This window comes from Equus przewalskii, chromosome X (genome assembly GCF_037783145.1).
Source record: "Equus przewalskii isolate Varuska chromosome X, EquPr2, whole genome shotgun sequence".
NCBI classification, from domain to species: Eukaryota; Metazoa; Chordata; class Mammalia; order Perissodactyla; family Equidae; genus Equus; species Equus przewalskii.
This window is the reverse complement of record NC_091863.1, coordinates 121,175,001-121,192,161: the sequence shown is the minus strand read 5'-3', so window position 1 is coordinate 121,192,161 and position 17,161 is coordinate 121,175,001. Positions and strand designations below refer to the sequence as shown.

Genomic DNA, 17,161 nt, shown 5'->3' with positions numbered 1-17,161 from the left:
CCACGCACAGTTTCCAGTCTTTTACCTCCCAGACGTTCCTCTCCTCATTCGAGTCTGGCTTCCTTGTTCACCACTCAGCTGAAACCACCCCAGGCCAAGGTCGTCAACAACCTCCTGGCAGCTGATCCAATGAATCCACTTGACTTCTTGGAAGCATTTCACATCAATATCCTTTCTCTCCTTCTAGAAACACTCTCCTCCCTTGGTTTCCAGGACTCTCCATGCCCATGATTTTCTCCTTGCCTCTCTGGCCTGTCTCCTGGCCTATTGGGTACACACCCAAGACATCACTTATCATCTTTACAGAAACTCTAGAAACTCTCATATCTCCTACTCCAGCCTAGTCCTTCCTCCTTAGTTCTCCTCAGACACACTCCACACCAGACACTCAGTATGCTCCCCCAACCTCCTCTTCCTCCACTGTGACCCTTCCGGTGAATGGTCTCACCATCTACCCCACTGTCTGAGCCCTCAAACCTAAGAGTCATCTGAGACTCCTCCTCACCCCCTGCCAACCCAGTCAGTCACTATGCATGTTTCTGCCCCATCTGTGATGGTTAATTTTATGTCAAATTGGCGGGACCATGGAGTGTCCAGATAGTTAGTCAAACATTTCTGGATGTATCTGTGAGGGTGTTTCTGGATGAGATTAGCATTTAAATTGGTGTACTGAGTAAAACAGATGGCCCTCCCCAATGTGAGTGGGCATCATCCGATCCATTGAGGGCCCAAAGGGAATAAAAAGGCAGGAGAAGGCAGAAGAAGGGGATATTTGTGCTCTCTCTCTCTTTCTCTCTCTCTCTCTGCCTGACTACTTCAGCTGAGGCATTGGTCTTCTCTTGCCTTTCAAGTGGAACTTAGACCATTGACTGTCTGGTTCTCAGGCCTTCGGACTCAGACTAGAGCTACACCACTGGGTTTCCAAGTTGCAGAGGGCAGATTGTGGGACTTTTCACCCTCCATAATTGCAATTGCATGAGCTGATTCTTTATAATAAATCAATCTCTCTGTATACGTATATGTATATGTATATCTATATCTTATCTGCATCTACTCTATATCCTGTATTGGTTCCATCTCTGGAGAACCCTAATACAACCTCCTAAATATATAATTCAGTACTTGAGCAAAAATCTTCTCAGTAATCTACTTCTCTGTCTCCTCTGTCACCAACCTAGCCAATCCCCTCTCCATCTCTTGCCTGGATGACTGCAATAGCCTCTTTCCTTATCTCTCTGATCCCGCCGTAACCCCCTTCAGCTCATTCTCCACATAACAGGCAGAAAGATTGTTTTAAATGTAACAGGCCTGATCACGTGCTCTTGCTCCTTAAAGCACTCCACAGTGGCTTCCCATTGTCACTAGAGCAAAGACTACAGCTCTGAGTGTGGCCTGTGGCCCTGTGTGGGCTGCCTCCCCCTACCTTTCCAATCTCATCTTGCATGAGTCTTTCCCCTTATGCTACCTTGGCTTTTTCTGTTTCCTTAAAAACATGATGGCTTTGCCAGACTCTAGGCATCTTCACATGCTATCCTTCAACCTGGTTTAATTGTCTTCCATGCTCTTTGTCTGACTGATTTCTACCCATCCTTCAAGCTTTAGATTGGACCTGATTTCCTCAGGAAGGCTTTCTCTGGCAGCCCCCACCCTCAGCTCCCTGGACTTATCTGAACATAAATTTCAACATACTCCATTGCTATGGTCTGTCTAATATCTTCTCCACCAAGCTAGGCCCAGAGCTCCAGGCAGGTAAGACTTGGCATGCTGCTGCACTCCCTTCTGCAGCCCCCTGGCCTGGCTTGAAGCAGACACATCCAGCTTGTAGAACACTGCCAGCACCCAGCCCTATATGCCCTGTCAGCCCCAGGACTCAGGGGTGCTAGGACCAACCAGACCACCCATTGTGCTCGTGTGATTCAGCACAACCAGCCTGTAGGAAATGTGACCAGTCTCTATTTTTATATTGCATAAAGCCTGATGAAACTGAATCTGCTATGCCGTTTGAGCTCTTTGGAGAAATTGCTGAAAGTCACTGTTATCGGAGCTGCCAGTCTTGGGATTCCTGAAGACAACATGTTTTGTCTATTAAAAAAATCTGAGGGAGTGCAAACATCTTGTCTGTTCTTCAGGCTTTGGGTTCTCACATCGCTCTCCACAGAGGGACCCTGGGAAAACCTTCCAAAGCCCACTTCTCATCTCCCAACCCACCTGCCTCGTGAGGACCTTTGGCAGCTGTCCCAGGTCCATGCATTTGTTGCAGGGAAGAACTACTCCAGGGCCTGGTTTGGGACTGACAGGTGCCCCTGTCTTTTCCAGCATCTCAGAGAAGTCAGCGTCCCGAAGCTTTTCTGAAGTGTGTAGGATGTGCTCACAGTTGGGGTAAGGAGCAACGAGGACTCCCCCTGCCATGAATGGAGTGTTATGGCTGAATTGTGTCCCCCTCAAAATCCATGTGTTGAAGTCCTGACCTCCAGTCCCTCAGAATATGATTGTTTTGGGACCTAGGGTCTTTAAAGAGGTAATTAAGGTTAAATGAGGTTAGTAGAGTGGGCCCTAATCTAACACAACTGGTGTCCTTATACAAAGATGAGATTGGGACACACAGAAACACAGAGGGAAGATCATGTAAAGACTCAGGGAGGGGCTGGCCCGGTGGCGCAGTGATTAAGTTCGCACGTTCCACTTCTCGGCGGCCCGGGGTTCGCCGTTTCAGATCCTGCGTGCGGACACGGCACCAGTTGGCAAAAAGCCATGTTGTGGTAGGCATCCCATATATAAAATAGAGGAAGATGGGTGTGGATGTTAGCTCAGGGTCAGTCTTCCTCAGCAAAAAGAGGAGGATTGGCAGTAGTTAGCTCAGGGCTAATCTTCCTCAAAAAAAAAAAAATTTCAAAAAAAGACTCAGGGAGAAGACGGCCATCTACAAGCCTAGGAGAGAGGCCTCAGAAGGAACGAACCCTGCTGACACCTTAATCTCAGACGTCCATCCTCTGGAACTGGGAGACGATACATTTCTGTCATTTAAGCCATCCAGTCTGTGGGACTTTGTTAGAGCAGCCCAAGTAAACTAATACACGGATCTTGGATTCTGATTGGACAGTATAATTAGTCAACACATTTTATTTAATTAAACACTGACTGTGAAACAAACATTGTGCCAAGTTCTAGGGAAGAAGTGGTGAGAGAAATGCTATACACGGTCCACGCCCTTGTGGAATTAACAGTTGGGCAGGACGTACGGGGATGCTGGAAGGATGGACAGTAGACAGAAAAACAAAAGCAAAGTGACCTCCAAAGGAGACTAGCAGTGCCATATTAGTGCCTGGGGTGGGGCAGTCAGGGTAGACCTGTGTTCATATGATGAGGCCATCACTCCCTCCCCGTGAGCCCTCGGCCTTGCTTCCTCGGCCATCACAGGTTTGTTGGGAAGATTGTCTCAGTTAACGCATGTGCAGGGCCTGGCAGACACTAACAAGTGTTCAGTAAATTCTGGCTATGAACATTTCCAAGCACAACTTATGGATCCTCCCCACTGTCCTTCTGTCCCTTCACTCCATGCAGTCTTAGGCCAGTTGCTGTATGGGCGTGGCAGTGGTGCACGATGTGCAGGATGGGGGGCTGGGGAAAGGGTGAGAAGAGGGGTCCTGAAGCACCTCTGCCCCTCACCTGATTCTGTTCCAGCAGGGACTGGGGAGAAACCGGGGTCGGACTCTCTCTTCTCACCATCACCCTTTTACGTCCCTCATCCTCAAGTAATCCAAGTGCTTTGGCTCTGGTACCTGTGGTCTTATGGTACAACCGGCAGATAAGAAAGGGAGGCCCAGTCTCTTGGGTAGTACCCCAAGGGAGACTTTGGAAGCCTGGGGCCTCCCTCACGTATTAGCTTCCTTGCATGGGCTACCATGGGAGCCTGAGTCACTACCTAGAGCACTTTTTTCCAGCAAAAAGAACCTAAAGTTCAAAATCCATGTTCAGAACATGACCCCATCTGTGTGCTGGAGTTGGCTTGAAGAGCTTTATTTGACTTCCCAACATCCCTAGAATGTTGGCATCACTCAACAAGCCAGCCCGGGATAAGAATGGAGCCCAAGGCCTCTGACTGCCATTCCTGGCACTTAGCCTCCACATTCAATCCTCAAAGGAGACCCGAAATTTCTTTGCCATTGTCTCATCACTGCCGTGGCTTTTCCTATTAAACAGTGGATTATTCTCATTACTGGGGATTGGTGCAACTTGCGCCAGTGACTTCCCATGGCCATATCCCACTCCACACCAACAGCTGCAAGTGTTTGGGGCTAAGACCACACTTCCTCCAAGGAGAGGCTAGGGCATCATTGCCCTCTGAACAGTCTCTGGCTCTTGCCATCCTCAGAATTCAGGAACCTGAGCCAGGACAAAGCCCGAGTATTATGTCCCACCTACACAGGGCACAGGAAAAATTCCCCCTCCTACCCCTCCCCCGGCTCTGAAACCAAGCAGGGCATCCTTCTGGCAAGCGACACCTCTGTTGGTAACCAGAGATCAGGTGACAGGGAAGTTGTCAGTGTGATTTGTGACAGATCTCACTAATCTCGTCCCAGGGGGATGAGTCAGGAGATTATCTTACACACATGGGAACAAACTTTAAGACCCAGGACATCTCTGCTTCCTGCTTCTAAACTGGTTTGGGCTGTTTCCTCATCTACAGTCTGACTTTTGGAAAAACAAGTTTAGCCCATACCCATCCATGCCCCATGGAGGTTTGGGAGCCAGCAGGGATCCAAGATGGAAGAGGATGGGCCGCAAGTAAATGTCATTTGCTCTTTATTATTATTCATTATCTTCTTGTACAGAAAGAGACAAAATTTAACAGCTAAATCAACAATTACAGAGAGAGAGAGAAACCAGAAGCAAGTTTGTTTGTTGCCCCCAGGCTCCAGTGAAATCCTGACATATCACTGAATGTACAGATTTCCCAGCTGACGTGGGTCAACACATGAATACAAGCACAGTTTAAAGTGGTACCAAAATTAATCCATTTCACAGTAATCATGTCTATAAGCTCAGCTGCACATATCAGGGCTTCCACTGTCACAAATTCACGATCACAGAGTGAAATAGCAGGTGTGTTCAGGCCTGGGAAAGTGGCATCCATAAGGGGAGACAGATTGGGAGGCAAAAGCAGCTGTAGGATTTGTCCCAATCTTGAATTTCTGTGTTAATGCTCAGGCTGGGGGCGGGAGAAGGGCAGGCGCTGTTCACCAGTCAGATATCTCGGGACAGTGGAACAACTGTTGAGGCGTTGAGCCCGAGGGGTGTGCTGTTTGGATCTCTTTGTCAGAAAAATTCTTGCTAGAGAGAGACTCACCGCCCACAGCCTGCCAAAGGAAAAGCTGGGGCGAATGATGGGAGTGGCCGGTCTGTTAGTGAAACATCTGCTTTACAGAATATTTAGCAAGATACACAGTTATATTACTTTAAATTGCAGTCTAGTTCACAAACTATGTTATTCACAGGGTAAACAAAAGAGTAGAATGAAAAGCTGCAATACTCAACATCCCCACAATGGAGAGAGAACAAGAGAGCAACCTGTACAGAAAGAGCCTCACATGTGAGAGCTGCTGAACCCAAAGCCGAAGGCACAGGGAAGGGATCCTAAATATCTTGAGCCTCATATTTGAAAAAGGTACTCACTTTAAACTAGATCCCTCTTACACACATGACCCTGCAAATTGACTAAAGGGAAGAATATTTCCAACATTTCTATGGAGCAAGAATCACAGATACCATGAATTATCTTAAGTCGTGATTTTCTCTAAGTTCTGAATTAGTGGGCTTCAAATTAATGGGCTTTTATCATAGTTGCAGGCAGTCTGATTACAGTACTTTTAAATTAGCTAATTATACTGATTAGCATGAGTAGAGTTCAGTGGGGAGGATGTGCTTGTTTCTGAATTGACGCAATCCTGAAATGGAGCTTCATTATTCATCAAGCTGAAAAGCAGCCGAGACCAGCAGCTTTGCTGCCCAGCTCTCCATCTCAGCCTTGAACGTGAGGGCACATACATGAGACACAGCACACACGCATACTCCTAGAAAGACAGAGCGGAGGTGAGTAAGAGAGTCTCTCCTGATGATCTCTCTCTCTCGGACAAAAGAACAATCTAAAGGCAGTGTTGATTTTTTAATCCTTCTTGTGGGATGCCATTTGGTTGTCAAAAGATCAACCCTCAGCCAGAGAGGAACCATCTGGCTCCAACTCCTTAACAAAAAGACACTTTCCTGTCCTGAATTCCTCATATTCGGGCTACCAAAAAGACAACATCCAACATATTGGGCAGATTCCTGTTTTCCAAAGCACCCTAAGGAATTCACACTAATGGCAGTGGGATTCGCAGGTAGAAGAGGAGGCCCCTGGCCTCCAGGTCAGACTGCTCAGTGTTGTGTTTCCATTGGCCAGGGCGCCACGCAGCTGTGCTGCTGCTGCACACGCCGGGCACGTGTGCGCTCCACTCTTTCTCTTGTGCTTTCGTTTAGAAAACCCCAAGCGATGGGGAGCGGCAGGGGAGGGACAGGATTGTGATTCTTGTTTTAAAAAGTCTTCAAAAGTTTTTTTTGAAAACAAGTGACAGTCATATTTCAAGGAACTTTTTAAAGCCTTTTCTTTTTTTTTTTAATGAAAAATATCTAAATAACCAGCCCCGCCATTCCCAAAGTCAATAGTCAGACATCTTTCCACCAAAAAAATATATAAATAAATAAAAGGGCCCAGGAGTGCTCAGATTTCCATCAGCTGCTGACACCCACAGAACAGGAGCGGAGGCTGGGGACACCACACCCACAGGGCATGTGAGTGGAGGGTCCCACAGGGAGGAGCCCACCGGATGGAGCGGCTTCATCTTCTTCCAAAGCCTTTCGTGAATGGGGGCAGAAGGTGGTGACTTTGGGGGACTTTGACAGCTAATCTAGGCTTTCCTTGCTCAGGGCCCTGTCATCAGGCTCCCCAGCCCCAGGAGATGACATCCCTCCCTTCAGACGGGAACTCTCCTGGTACAAATATAGCCACACACGAGCTATTGTTTCAGATAAGCATGTGAGAAAAGGCAACGTGCACACATGTACATACATACACACGCACACACATACACACAAGTCCAACAACAAAACTGTGGCTACTGCAGAGTTAGCATTGTATCAAATGAATGTCCATAAAAGACAGAATTTGAAAAGATATGTACAGGGCATTTGTGAAAGCCAAATTGCACCGCGAGGAGTTACGACCACTGTGTACTATACAGTCTTTTTTCTACAATATACTGCAAAAAACATCCCAGAGACCACAACGGCAACCCCACCTGGAAGCATCTGAACCGGAGAGTGCAGCACCTGAAGGACATGTGCTGCCCTCCACCGGGCCAGGCTCCTGCTTCTCGCTCTCTCCCATCTCCACCCAGCCGCAAACTACCCAGCAGCTTGGCAGGGAAGGGTTCAACAGGTGCCAAAGGCAGCAGACATTCCTTGGCATACTCCCTTTGGCTCTGGTCAGTGGGGCCCATGCTATCCAATCAGTGGGAAGGAGACACATAGGGGTAAGTGTCTTCCCCCATGCTCCCAAGTCACACGCAGGCACCTGCCTGAGGAAATGTTGGGAGAGCAGGGGCTGGTCCTAGAGCTGCAGGCTGGCCCAGGTCCTCCAACATGGCCAAATAGGATTGACTCCAGCCTCCATCATGGAAAAAGCAGGGGCCTTTTGGGCTGAAAATGTCTTTGCGAGGAAGGGCAGGAGTGCAGTGCTAGAGGCCCAGAGGGAGGAAAAGAGAAAGGAAGGAAAGGTGGAATGCCACCTGGTCAGCACCTCTGGCATCAGGGAGCTCTTGGGGGAGGGGTAAGGAGACAGAAAGTGTCAACTGGCAGGAGATTGACTCCCCAGGTTGAGACTCAACATCAGAGTCATATGAAGGCCTCCACTAAGACTGTTCCCCTATAACTTACACATTTCTAGAAGAATCTTCCTAAGGGCAAACTGCACTGGCTCCCTGGTGCTTGAAGCACTGCACAGGCATTAGCTCAGTCAGCCTCCAACGGGCCTGTGAGGTAGGGGGAAGGATGGAAAACCCTAGCCACAGGGTTGAGTTGTCCAAGCTGGTGGCCTCACTGGGATAAGAACACAAGCCTCCTGACTTGAAGCCTGTGCACAGGACTGGAGGGGCCTCCAGAAGTCATCTGTGGCCTGAAGGCAGGGCTGCGTTCGAAGAAGGAGGCCCGAGGCCCGCCCTGGAGAGCTGTTTAGACAGAAAGAAGCTTGTCTTCTCACTGGGTTTTAACCTGCTGTGGTTGCTAATAGACCCTGGCTGTGCACTCTTTTGGGCCCCACAAAAATTTGCTACATTTTTTAAAGCACCACAGAGGAAAAATGGTTTGGCGCTGAGGCCAGGAGGATGGAGATGAAGGGGTGGGGGGAGGTGGTGTCCACAGCGTCTTTTGCTTGGTCCTTGACAGTCACGGGGCAGGTCACCTCTGCCCCACTGCTGTCCGAAGCCTTGCTGAAATGGGGAGGTGGACACAGAAAGGGGTTACTAAAAATGGCCCAGCACCTGGCAACGACAGAGCAAAGACCAGATGGGCTTTGACCCAGGTCACGGACTTCCCTATCTCCCCCGCAAGGAAATTTCTAAAAAGGGACACTTCAGGATCTTCTCTCCAGGTAGGGCACCATCACTAAAGAGCAATCAGCCATCTGAAACTCAGTGCACCTACTCGTAAAAAGAGACGTATCCTAAAAGTTCAAAGCCATAGAGCACGGTGCTGAGGAGGCCAAGTTTGTGGGTTTAATCGTCCTGTGGGCCAGTCGATGTCACAAAGAGAAAACTCCAGCTCTCTGCCCCAGCCTGTACCCCAACCATTCAGAGGCCACAGGTTCCACAGGCAGGGTCAAGAGCGTCGGTTTTCCCAGGGCTATGATTGGGTTCATGCCAGTGGGTAGCGGTTTTAGCACAGCCAGTACACGTGTCTGGAGAGCCAAGGTCTGGGGGAGGCCAAGCACACTAGACCCAGAGCTACTGTCCAGGATGGCAAAGTTCACATGGGTCCCCTGCTCAATCTGGGGGAGGTAGCTCTGCCAGCCAGGCCCCTGCCTCCCATCTTTCACACACCCTGTCCTCCTTCCAGGCTTCTCCAGACATTCCTTTTAACCTGGTCAGGAAAGTGGGGGTGGGGTTGGGAGAGAGGGGTGTCACAGATCTGTGCGGCTGATTTCCCTCAGCCTCTTATGAATGGCCCAGGTTATATTGTTGTGTTTTATTGTGTTCATTATTTATTTGTTATTACTTTTCATTTTTTCAGTTCTTGTCTTTGTCCTCAAAATGTAAGCAAGGACAGAAAGCACGGACTGTCAAGGAAATAGGGTACTGAAGGGCTGGCTTCTCTCGCTCACCTCTGGCCCAGGATTCCAGACACAGGCAGGTCTCCAGCCAGCTGCGTAGCCCCGGGGCCCAAGCCTATGGACATTCTGGCCACAATCAACTCAATAGGGTGATTCCTTTGGCATCAGAGAAGCCAGTCCCTGACAGAAGGACAGGATGGCAAGGGTGCAGGGGCTTCTGGAGGAGCTGGGCTCTCTGGCCTGTGGCTCTCCCCAGGGGCTTTGACGCATGCGTGTTTCCTACCCCCTCCACCTATCTCTGACAACTGACTTCCTACAAATCCACGGTTAGGAAATTATTTGGCAACAAGGAGGCTAAGGCTGTTTTGTGGTGGCACAGTCTTTAAAAAGTTAAAAAGAAAATAGGAGACCCCTAAAAGAGGCTTTCACATTGGACAGGACACAAGTCCCACTACTTGTCTGAGCCAGGGTTGGCGGCCACTATCTCCTCATACTTCGGGGGTGGGTCGCTGTAAGAGACACTCGCCTCCTCACTGCTGCTCTCCTGGGGTGCAGTCACCTCCTCATAGGATGGGGGAGGGGTGGCACTGGACAGTCTGGAGAGGGCGAGCTCAGGGAGGTAGAGGGTGCTCTCGAGGCGGACTGTAGTTCTGCCCCCCCGACTGGGCCCTAGTGCCACCTGCGGGTTGCTCCCTGCCTCCCGGTGCCCAGAGGACTCCCCTTGGCTATGCACAGTGCCCCGGTACACCATGACCCGGGGCAGACTGTGCCCAGCGCGACTGGCTAGGTACCGGTTTTGAGCATACGAGGGGTGATGACGAGTGGCTTTCTGCAGCTGGCACCTCCAGATGATGAACAAGGCGATGACAATCAGCAACGCCACCCCTAGAAGGGGCACCACCACGTACATGGCATCCGAGCTTTGTGCGGGGTCTCGGACTGAGTAGACTGCATTTGGGTACCCCTTCCAGAACTCCATCTACAAAAGAATAAGAAAAGCCACTTATACTTACACACAAGAGTCATGCCCCAGGTGGACCTCAGAGCCCTTCAGCAAGTCAGGTATTATGTTCAGCGGGACCTGCAGCTGCTCCCCACCCTGCTCCAGCTGACCGGTCTATTAGAGAGCTATTAGAGAGGCTATGGAATGCACCAAGGACAATGGGCATGGCTCCCAAGTGAGGAGGCCCCCAGAGGCAGGCAGATGGGACTCTGTTCTTGTATGGCCCCACTGGCCCTGCCTTGGATGGGGCTGGCTTTTTCCTTCATTGCTTCTGATTCGTCTGAGATGCCAAGGCCTGCTCTGGTTATCCCTGAGACTAACTCTGCTCCCAGCCCCAGCCCCAGAGCAGTACATGCCGTTTTCTCTTTGTCCTCAAACACCTCCTTGACCTCCTCGTAGCTGCAGATCTCCTCCATGCACTCCCGCTCGATGGTACCCTGGCGCAGCTCCTCCAGGAACTCATTGGCACGAGGGAACCGCTTCAGGACCGAATGGGCGTTCTTGGCCTCCAGAAACACTGAGGAGAGAGCTGCACTGAGGCCTGGAATGGGGAGAGGCCCAGGGGCTCCTTCAGACCAGACTCAGCCCAGGCACAGAAGCACAATGATGGAAGGAAGTAAGACACAGCCAGCAGGCAAGACACCATCCCAGACATGGCTGGCCCTTTGTAAAAGAGATAGAAGGGCTGACTTTCTGTGACACCATGATGCATCTCCTAGAATCCCATGGACCCAACAAGACTCAGGCCTCTGGTGCTATGGAGGAATGTGGGATCCGACTGAGAGGGAAGTGTATGCTGCATAGGACCAAGGGGCACGAAGGATTTGGGGCATTGTAGTCATCAGTGAAAAAGTTCCCAGTATCTTCCACCTCACCTCAAAGAGTGAAAATCAGAGCCCTTATCATGAGAATTCATACCCCTTTGAAGCTGATGCTGGTGAAAAATACCAAATAGCCCCACAAGACTCTACCAGGGTGGGGTCCCTCCAGCTGAATGGCCACCTGTGCCATCAGCTTGCCTAGCATCAATAGCCTTGCCTGAGATAGTCTAGTACAAATGCAGGCTGGGGTAGATCAAGGGACTGGATGCACATGAACCTGAGAGTGCCTCTGGGAGGGCGGGTAGCAGGGTCTAGGTGGAGGATCTAAGCCTTTGTAGACTGGGTGCAGATGCCTCCTGCAAAAACGTCTTTGAGTGGCAGCTACATCCACCTATTGCAAAGGAAGAAACCCAGCTACGGTTAGGCTGACTAGCATGGCATGAGCTATGCACCCCCATAAACGTGAGCTGAGACTTTAGACGATGAGAGAAGAGGTAACACCTGCTCCTGGTATTCCCCTGGAGGCAGGACTTCCTAATTCTCACGTCAGCCAGCCCCTCTTGGTGCCCAGGCAGGTAGGGCTTTGCCAGCAGGCAGGCAGGCAGGCAGGCAAGCACCCTTCCCCAGGCCCCACGGCCTGTCAGATTAGTTTCTCCACAGCGACCTGGGTAGGTGCACATCTACAAGTGAGCACATGTTCCAGAAGGGAGTCAAAGAGTTGAGAGGGGAAAGCTGCAACCCAGACGAGCAGACAAGGGCCACCAGGACACCCCAGGGAAGGACCTGAAAGGTGCACACGCACCTTTCCCATGAGCCCCTAGGCACGGCCTTCCACCACTCGGCCTGGGCCCGGAAAAACTCACCTGCCATGGTGCTACCTCAGATCCAGCGTCTCACTTGCCTGGCAAAGAAGAAAAGCAGAGTCACGGTAAAATCACACCCCCAAACCCACAGCGCACCCTCTTGGCCCTGGGATGTGACTCCCATGCCCACTGGCCTGGTCAAAGTTCAAAGCGGCCCCTTAGGAGGCAGAGGCCCCTCTGTGCAGCCTCTCACAGTACTGCTTCCTGTCCTTCCCCGAGCTCTCCTCCAGAGCCCCCGAGGCCCAGCAGAGCCCAGAGCACATCTTCCAGCTATTTCCTCCAAGAACACATTCTGAGAGTCTAGAAGACCTAAGGGTTGACTTTTTTCTTTAAAAAAGAAAAACTCCTAAAGACCGAGGCTCCTCCTTCCTTGCTTCCCTCAACAAATCTTTGCACTTTTGAGTCAGAAAGGACTTCAGAGAGACAAGGACTTAGATGAGGTCAAGCAAACCAGCAGTGACAGAGACAGGACCCGGTTTTGGAACTAATTTTGCTCATGAGGCAAATCCCAGATACCTCTAATGACAAGCACGTTCCTTGAAAACAGGCAGTTAAGACGGCACCAACAACCATCTCCAAAGTCATGGCCCAAACCCAGATGACCTGCTGTGTTCGTCTTCACCAGACAGGGTGGCAAGGATCTCCCGAAACCAGTCATCTCTCCTCTCTTTGCATTGAAGAAAACTGCAGCCGAGTACCAAGACATTGATTGACAGGATGAAAACTGAGATACTAACTAGACGCAAGCGTTGCCTCAAATGTGAGTTACCATCTGAAAGCCTCCTGCTCAGGAATTATCCAGCCAGTATGTAAACCACAGCCACAGCACACTGCCATCCCCAACACCCACTCTCACTCCTGCACAGATTCCAGAGCACTGGCCAAGCTGTCCACATCTGGGAGCAATCACTCCGCAGCTCCCCTCCCAGGCAGAAGCTCTGGATTTATGACTGACTGGATGCAAGACATGTGAATGGTGGCGCTCATTATGCTCCCCTTTTAGCCTAGGCTGCCAGGAAGTTCAGCGTTAACATTGACCATCAAGCACAGGCGCCCTGGAAGCCCAGCTGTTAAGCACATATGCTTGTCCCCTGCGACGTGGTATACACTTTTCTATTTACGTTTTCAGAGTCTTATGTCTATTTAAAATATATCTTCTAATCCTTTGGGCAAACAGGTAGAATATAAATCACAAATAAAATTAAAACTAAAGGAAAAACAGAAAATCTAAAATCTATCTATGGAAACACCATATTGAGGGGGCTTTCCTCTTTCAAACTCCACAAGAATCCCATCCAATACTATCAACGTGTGACTTTGTCAACAGATGGGCCTGCCAGTGTGAGAAAAGTTGACCCTCAATATTGATGAGAATAAAGATGGAATATAATCTCATAACCCTGCTTCCATTACGGATCTCTGAGGTTCCCCTAGAGCCAATGCCAGTCATGTGGCAAGGGTGTGGGTGTGGCATGCCTAACAGCAAGGTTTTTGATTGAAGAAAAATGGAGCGGTTGTGTCAGGGTTTGAAAAGAATGAGTAAACGCTTTACTAATAACTGAAGAGAGAAAAATATATGTTTCATTGCTTATCAAAGAGAACTGCAGTGTTTTTTAAAAATTTTTATGTGGAAAAATTACGTAACAGCTTACATATAGCCACCTCTTGTCCCAAACACACCCGACTTTGGTGTGTGCACACCCACACATATCACAGCCCGGAATGTGTGCTATCCTGACACCTGCAAAAGTCATTAGCTCATTTTAAAGCTTCAAACAAGCCAGGAACTCCCCAAAACAGCTCACAAGACATGGCCCACTCCATTTACAATTCTGTAGCCACCGTCACTGCTGCTGCTGCTGCCACGAGGCCTTCTGCCCCTCCTTCCCCAAAATTTAGCGCCTGCTTCTTCCCCTATAAATACACCATCAATAGGCTGTTACTATGGCAACAGTGAGGAAGCGTGAGGGCTCCACGACAGAGAATGCTGCTGCAGTCACGCATGTATATGTCCCTCCTGCCCCTGGTGGATACTGTAAGGCTGATTGTAGGCCGGAGGAATTTTTAACCCACTCCCCACAGGAACACAGCTGAATCCTGAAGGCCTGGAAAGGAAGGAAGGCAGGGACTGGCCACCACAAAGACCTTCCTTAACCCCACCCCAGGCTGAAGCTTCCGAATCACAGCACTCTGGGACATGCTCCCAGACTCCCTCGCATGGGGACTGGCGGCCATCAGAGCACCTGGTGTCCCAAGACGTGGCCTCCAAACCACTTCTCCAAATCTTAGCCCTTATTTCCCTCACTCAGAACTGATCGCTAGGAAAGCTTCTGTGATCTCCAGATCTCATGACTCATCAACCCACCCAGTGACACGGAACTCCCAAATTACGCTCTAACTCAAACTCTGGGCCCTCCTTGTCCCCTTCCACTCATGCCAGCCCTGAAAGTGCCTGTCCTCGCCCACCGTCGCCCACCACCAGCGCCCTGCCCACCAACTCCTGCTTTTGGCTCAGCAACACTCTTCGCCCGGGTCTGCTCAAGACCCCCAACGCCTTGGCCCGGCCCGGCCTCCAGATCCTCCCCCAACAGTGCCCCGCGCCCAGCTCGGTGGCCCTGAACACCGAACCCTGCCCTCGGGGCTGGGGCGCCCAACCCAAACGGCCTCACCGTTCTCCGGGGCCCAGGAGGCGGACGCCCTGTTTGCGCACGCAGCCCGCCACCTCGCTGCTGCGCCTCTTCCAGCAGGGCCCCTGTCCCCGCCCACCTGCTCCCCGTCGGCCAAGCCCCCCGGCCCAGCCCAGCCGTTTCCTCCCTCCCTCCCTCTCCGCCCCGCTGCCCTCCCGCCGCCCCGGGCGCCCCGTTGCCTGCCCGGCAAGGGCCAAAGTGCTCCTGGAGCTCCCACCCCTCGCATTCGGGCTCCCAGGCCCTGCCCATTACCTCGGTACCCCCCTGCCCCTGCTCTCCTCTGGGGGCTCCGCCGCTGCCCGCCCCCCACACCCAGCAGCGCCAGGTCTGGCCTCGCGCCCCGCGCCTTGCGCGCCACCCTCGAGCGCCACGACCACCGTGCCCCGATCGCCAGGCCGCGATCGTCGCGCCGCACCGCGCACTCGGCCGCCAGGCCCAGGAGAGGAGAAGGGGTGGGGGCGACGGGAGCGGGCCGAGGGGGTAGGGAGGGCGGGCCAGCAAGCTGGGCCGGAGGGGCGGCGGCGCGCACCGAGCACCGCGCGCCCGCGCCCCACTCCGCCAGCGCCGCCCCTGCCCCCGCCCGTGCCGCCGGGGGGCGGGGCCTGGCCGGCGGGCCCGGGACGCGACAAGGACCCTCGGCCGAAGGCGTGGGCCTCGTCGTGCCCCCCGGCGCGGGCCCTCGGAAGCCCAGGCGCTGCAGCGGGCTCAGGTAGCCGCGCCCAAGACCAGCGCGCCAGGCGTCCCCGCGCAGCCCACCCCCCTAACTGTCCCCTAGCCCAGCTCACCTGTCATTCCGGCCGGCCCGCCCCCGAGTGCTAGCCGAGAAAAGTGAGGCGCAGGCCAGCAGCCTGGGCCCTCCTTGCCAGGGCTCCAGCGGGCCCGCAGAAGAAGGGCCGGGTCGAGGCCGCTTTCTGCCAATGACTGGGTGATCTTGGCTCCGTCACTTACTCCCCCCACCCTGCCCCGGGACGGCAGACTTCTCTCCTGTCAAATCTGGGAAATGGGGAGAATCCTGCCTCCCTCGCGGGGCTGCAGCAAAATAAAGGAGGAAATGAGCTTGGAAAACCCTTAAGGCACAGAAAGGGAAGAGGAAGGAATCTCCTGGGGCTGCAAGGGGAGCGTTGGCGTGGGGGCCCTCAAGAGGCTGCACTTTGGGAGGTTCAGCATGACAGGACGAGACGCTGGTAGCAAAGAAATGGCACTAGTCCAGGAAGAACCACACGACGTGGTGGACCGCTAAGAGAGGGCAGGACGTTTCGAGGGAGCTCAGGGTCTGGGTCTGCCAGAGCCTGGGCAGAGGCTCCTGCTGGGGTTTCAGGGCTCTTTTTGTTTTCTGCTCCTCTGGAGCCCAGCCCAGCCCAGCCCTGGAGTTGGCGCCCCCCTCCCCATTTGGTGTTTTTGGGCAGAATGAGCCTGAAAAGGCGTGTTTGGAACTACCCTCTCCCCCATCCCAGGCAGAGAAACCCCAGCCTGTCCTGCCTACTGCGGATGGACGAAGGGACCGGAAAATAGGGGGGCAGGCCTCCTTCACCGGGGATGGAGCCTCTCCCAGTCCAGCTCCCCCTCTTCCTCCCCTTCCCCTGCTCCCAATGGAGCTTTCCCTTCCATCTCTGCCTTCTGTTTTCAGACTCCCCCATGGCTTGCTTGCTCTTCTGTGGCTGCAGGAGCCCTCCTTTCCCATGACAGACCCTCTAAGGTTACCCCCATAAAAGCAGGAAGAGTGCACCCCTTGGCCTGTGAGGTGGGCTTCCACAGAAAAAAATCAAGATAATCTGGAGAGGAGAATAGGGGTCCTCTGGTGCCCAAAGGGCTGTGTATGTTTTAGAGGCGTCCTCAGTTCAGGGGGAGAGAGCCTAGGCCTTGGCTGGGGTTGGAAACAGTTTGGTGCTCTTCAGGAAATTACTTCCCGGATCTCCTACTCCACCACTATGATTGCATTCTGATCATAACCACCATGTTCACAGGCTACTTCACACAGCTTTCAGTGTGAGGCAAGGATCTAGGGCTTCCGCTTTCCTCCTGGCACTCCCACCTAAGCTTCTGGCTCCAGCAACACTAGGCTACTTCTAGTTCCTGCTCGGCCCAGAATGCCTTTCCTCCCACTGTCAGCCTCTGTGTACTTGTATTCATTCTTCTCACATAGTTCAGATGACATCTCTACTCTGGGTCCTGCAGGATTCTCCGCCCCCACCCCTGTTGACTGTTCCATTCTCAGCGATCTGTCTGCAGAGACTATAAACACGGGGGCCTCTGTGGACACCAGGGGTGAGAAGGATTAAGAGCAGCTCCTCTGCAGTGTGCTGCCTGCTTTAGCCCTTTGTAGTACCACAGATCAGCTCCAGGATCTTCAGCAAGTTGACTTAACCTGTCTGCATCTCAGTTTCCTTGTCTGTCAAGCGAGAATGACAATAATATACTGCCTCAAA

The 17,161-nt window shown here is 52.2% G+C and overlaps 1 protein-coding gene across 6 annotated transcripts; it reads right to left on the bottom strand.

Annotated features, from left to right (window-relative positions):
* Window positions 1-4,786: 4,786 nt before the first annotated feature.
* PRRG3 (proline rich and Gla domain 3) lies at window positions 4,787-15,783 on the bottom strand. 6 transcript variants are annotated; one of them, XM_070606656.1, is made up of 4 exons: window positions 15,521-15,783; window positions 12,049-12,086; window positions 10,721-10,905; window positions 4,787-10,340 (listed from the first exon to the last, which is right to left on the bottom strand). In XM_070606656.1, exons 2-4 carry the CDS (start codon window positions 12,053-12,055, stop codon window positions 9,813-9,815), a joined length of 720 nt encoding a protein of 239 aa, XP_070462757.1. In that variant the 5' UTR covers window positions 12,056-12,086; window positions 15,521-15,783; the 3' UTR covers window positions 4,787-9,812. The 6 variants fall into 6 exon arrangements, with proteins under 6 accessions (XP_070462757.1, XP_070462760.1, XP_070462759.1 ...); XM_070606659.1 differs by having other exon boundaries at window positions 10,721-10,881; XM_070606658.1 differs by lacking the exon at window positions 15,521-15,783 and adding an exon at window positions 14,988-15,319 and having other exon boundaries at window positions 10,721-10,881.
* Between the last annotated feature and the right edge of the window lie 1,378 nt (window positions 15,784-17,161).

Excerpts from the sequence above, each read along its gene's own strand:
- PRRG3 (XM_070606656.1), bottom strand. Across the intron at positions 10,341-10,720 it reads TTGAGGACAAAGAGAAAACG|ATGGAGTTCTGGAAGGGGTA; the intron begins GCATGTACTGCT and ends ATTCTTTTGTAG.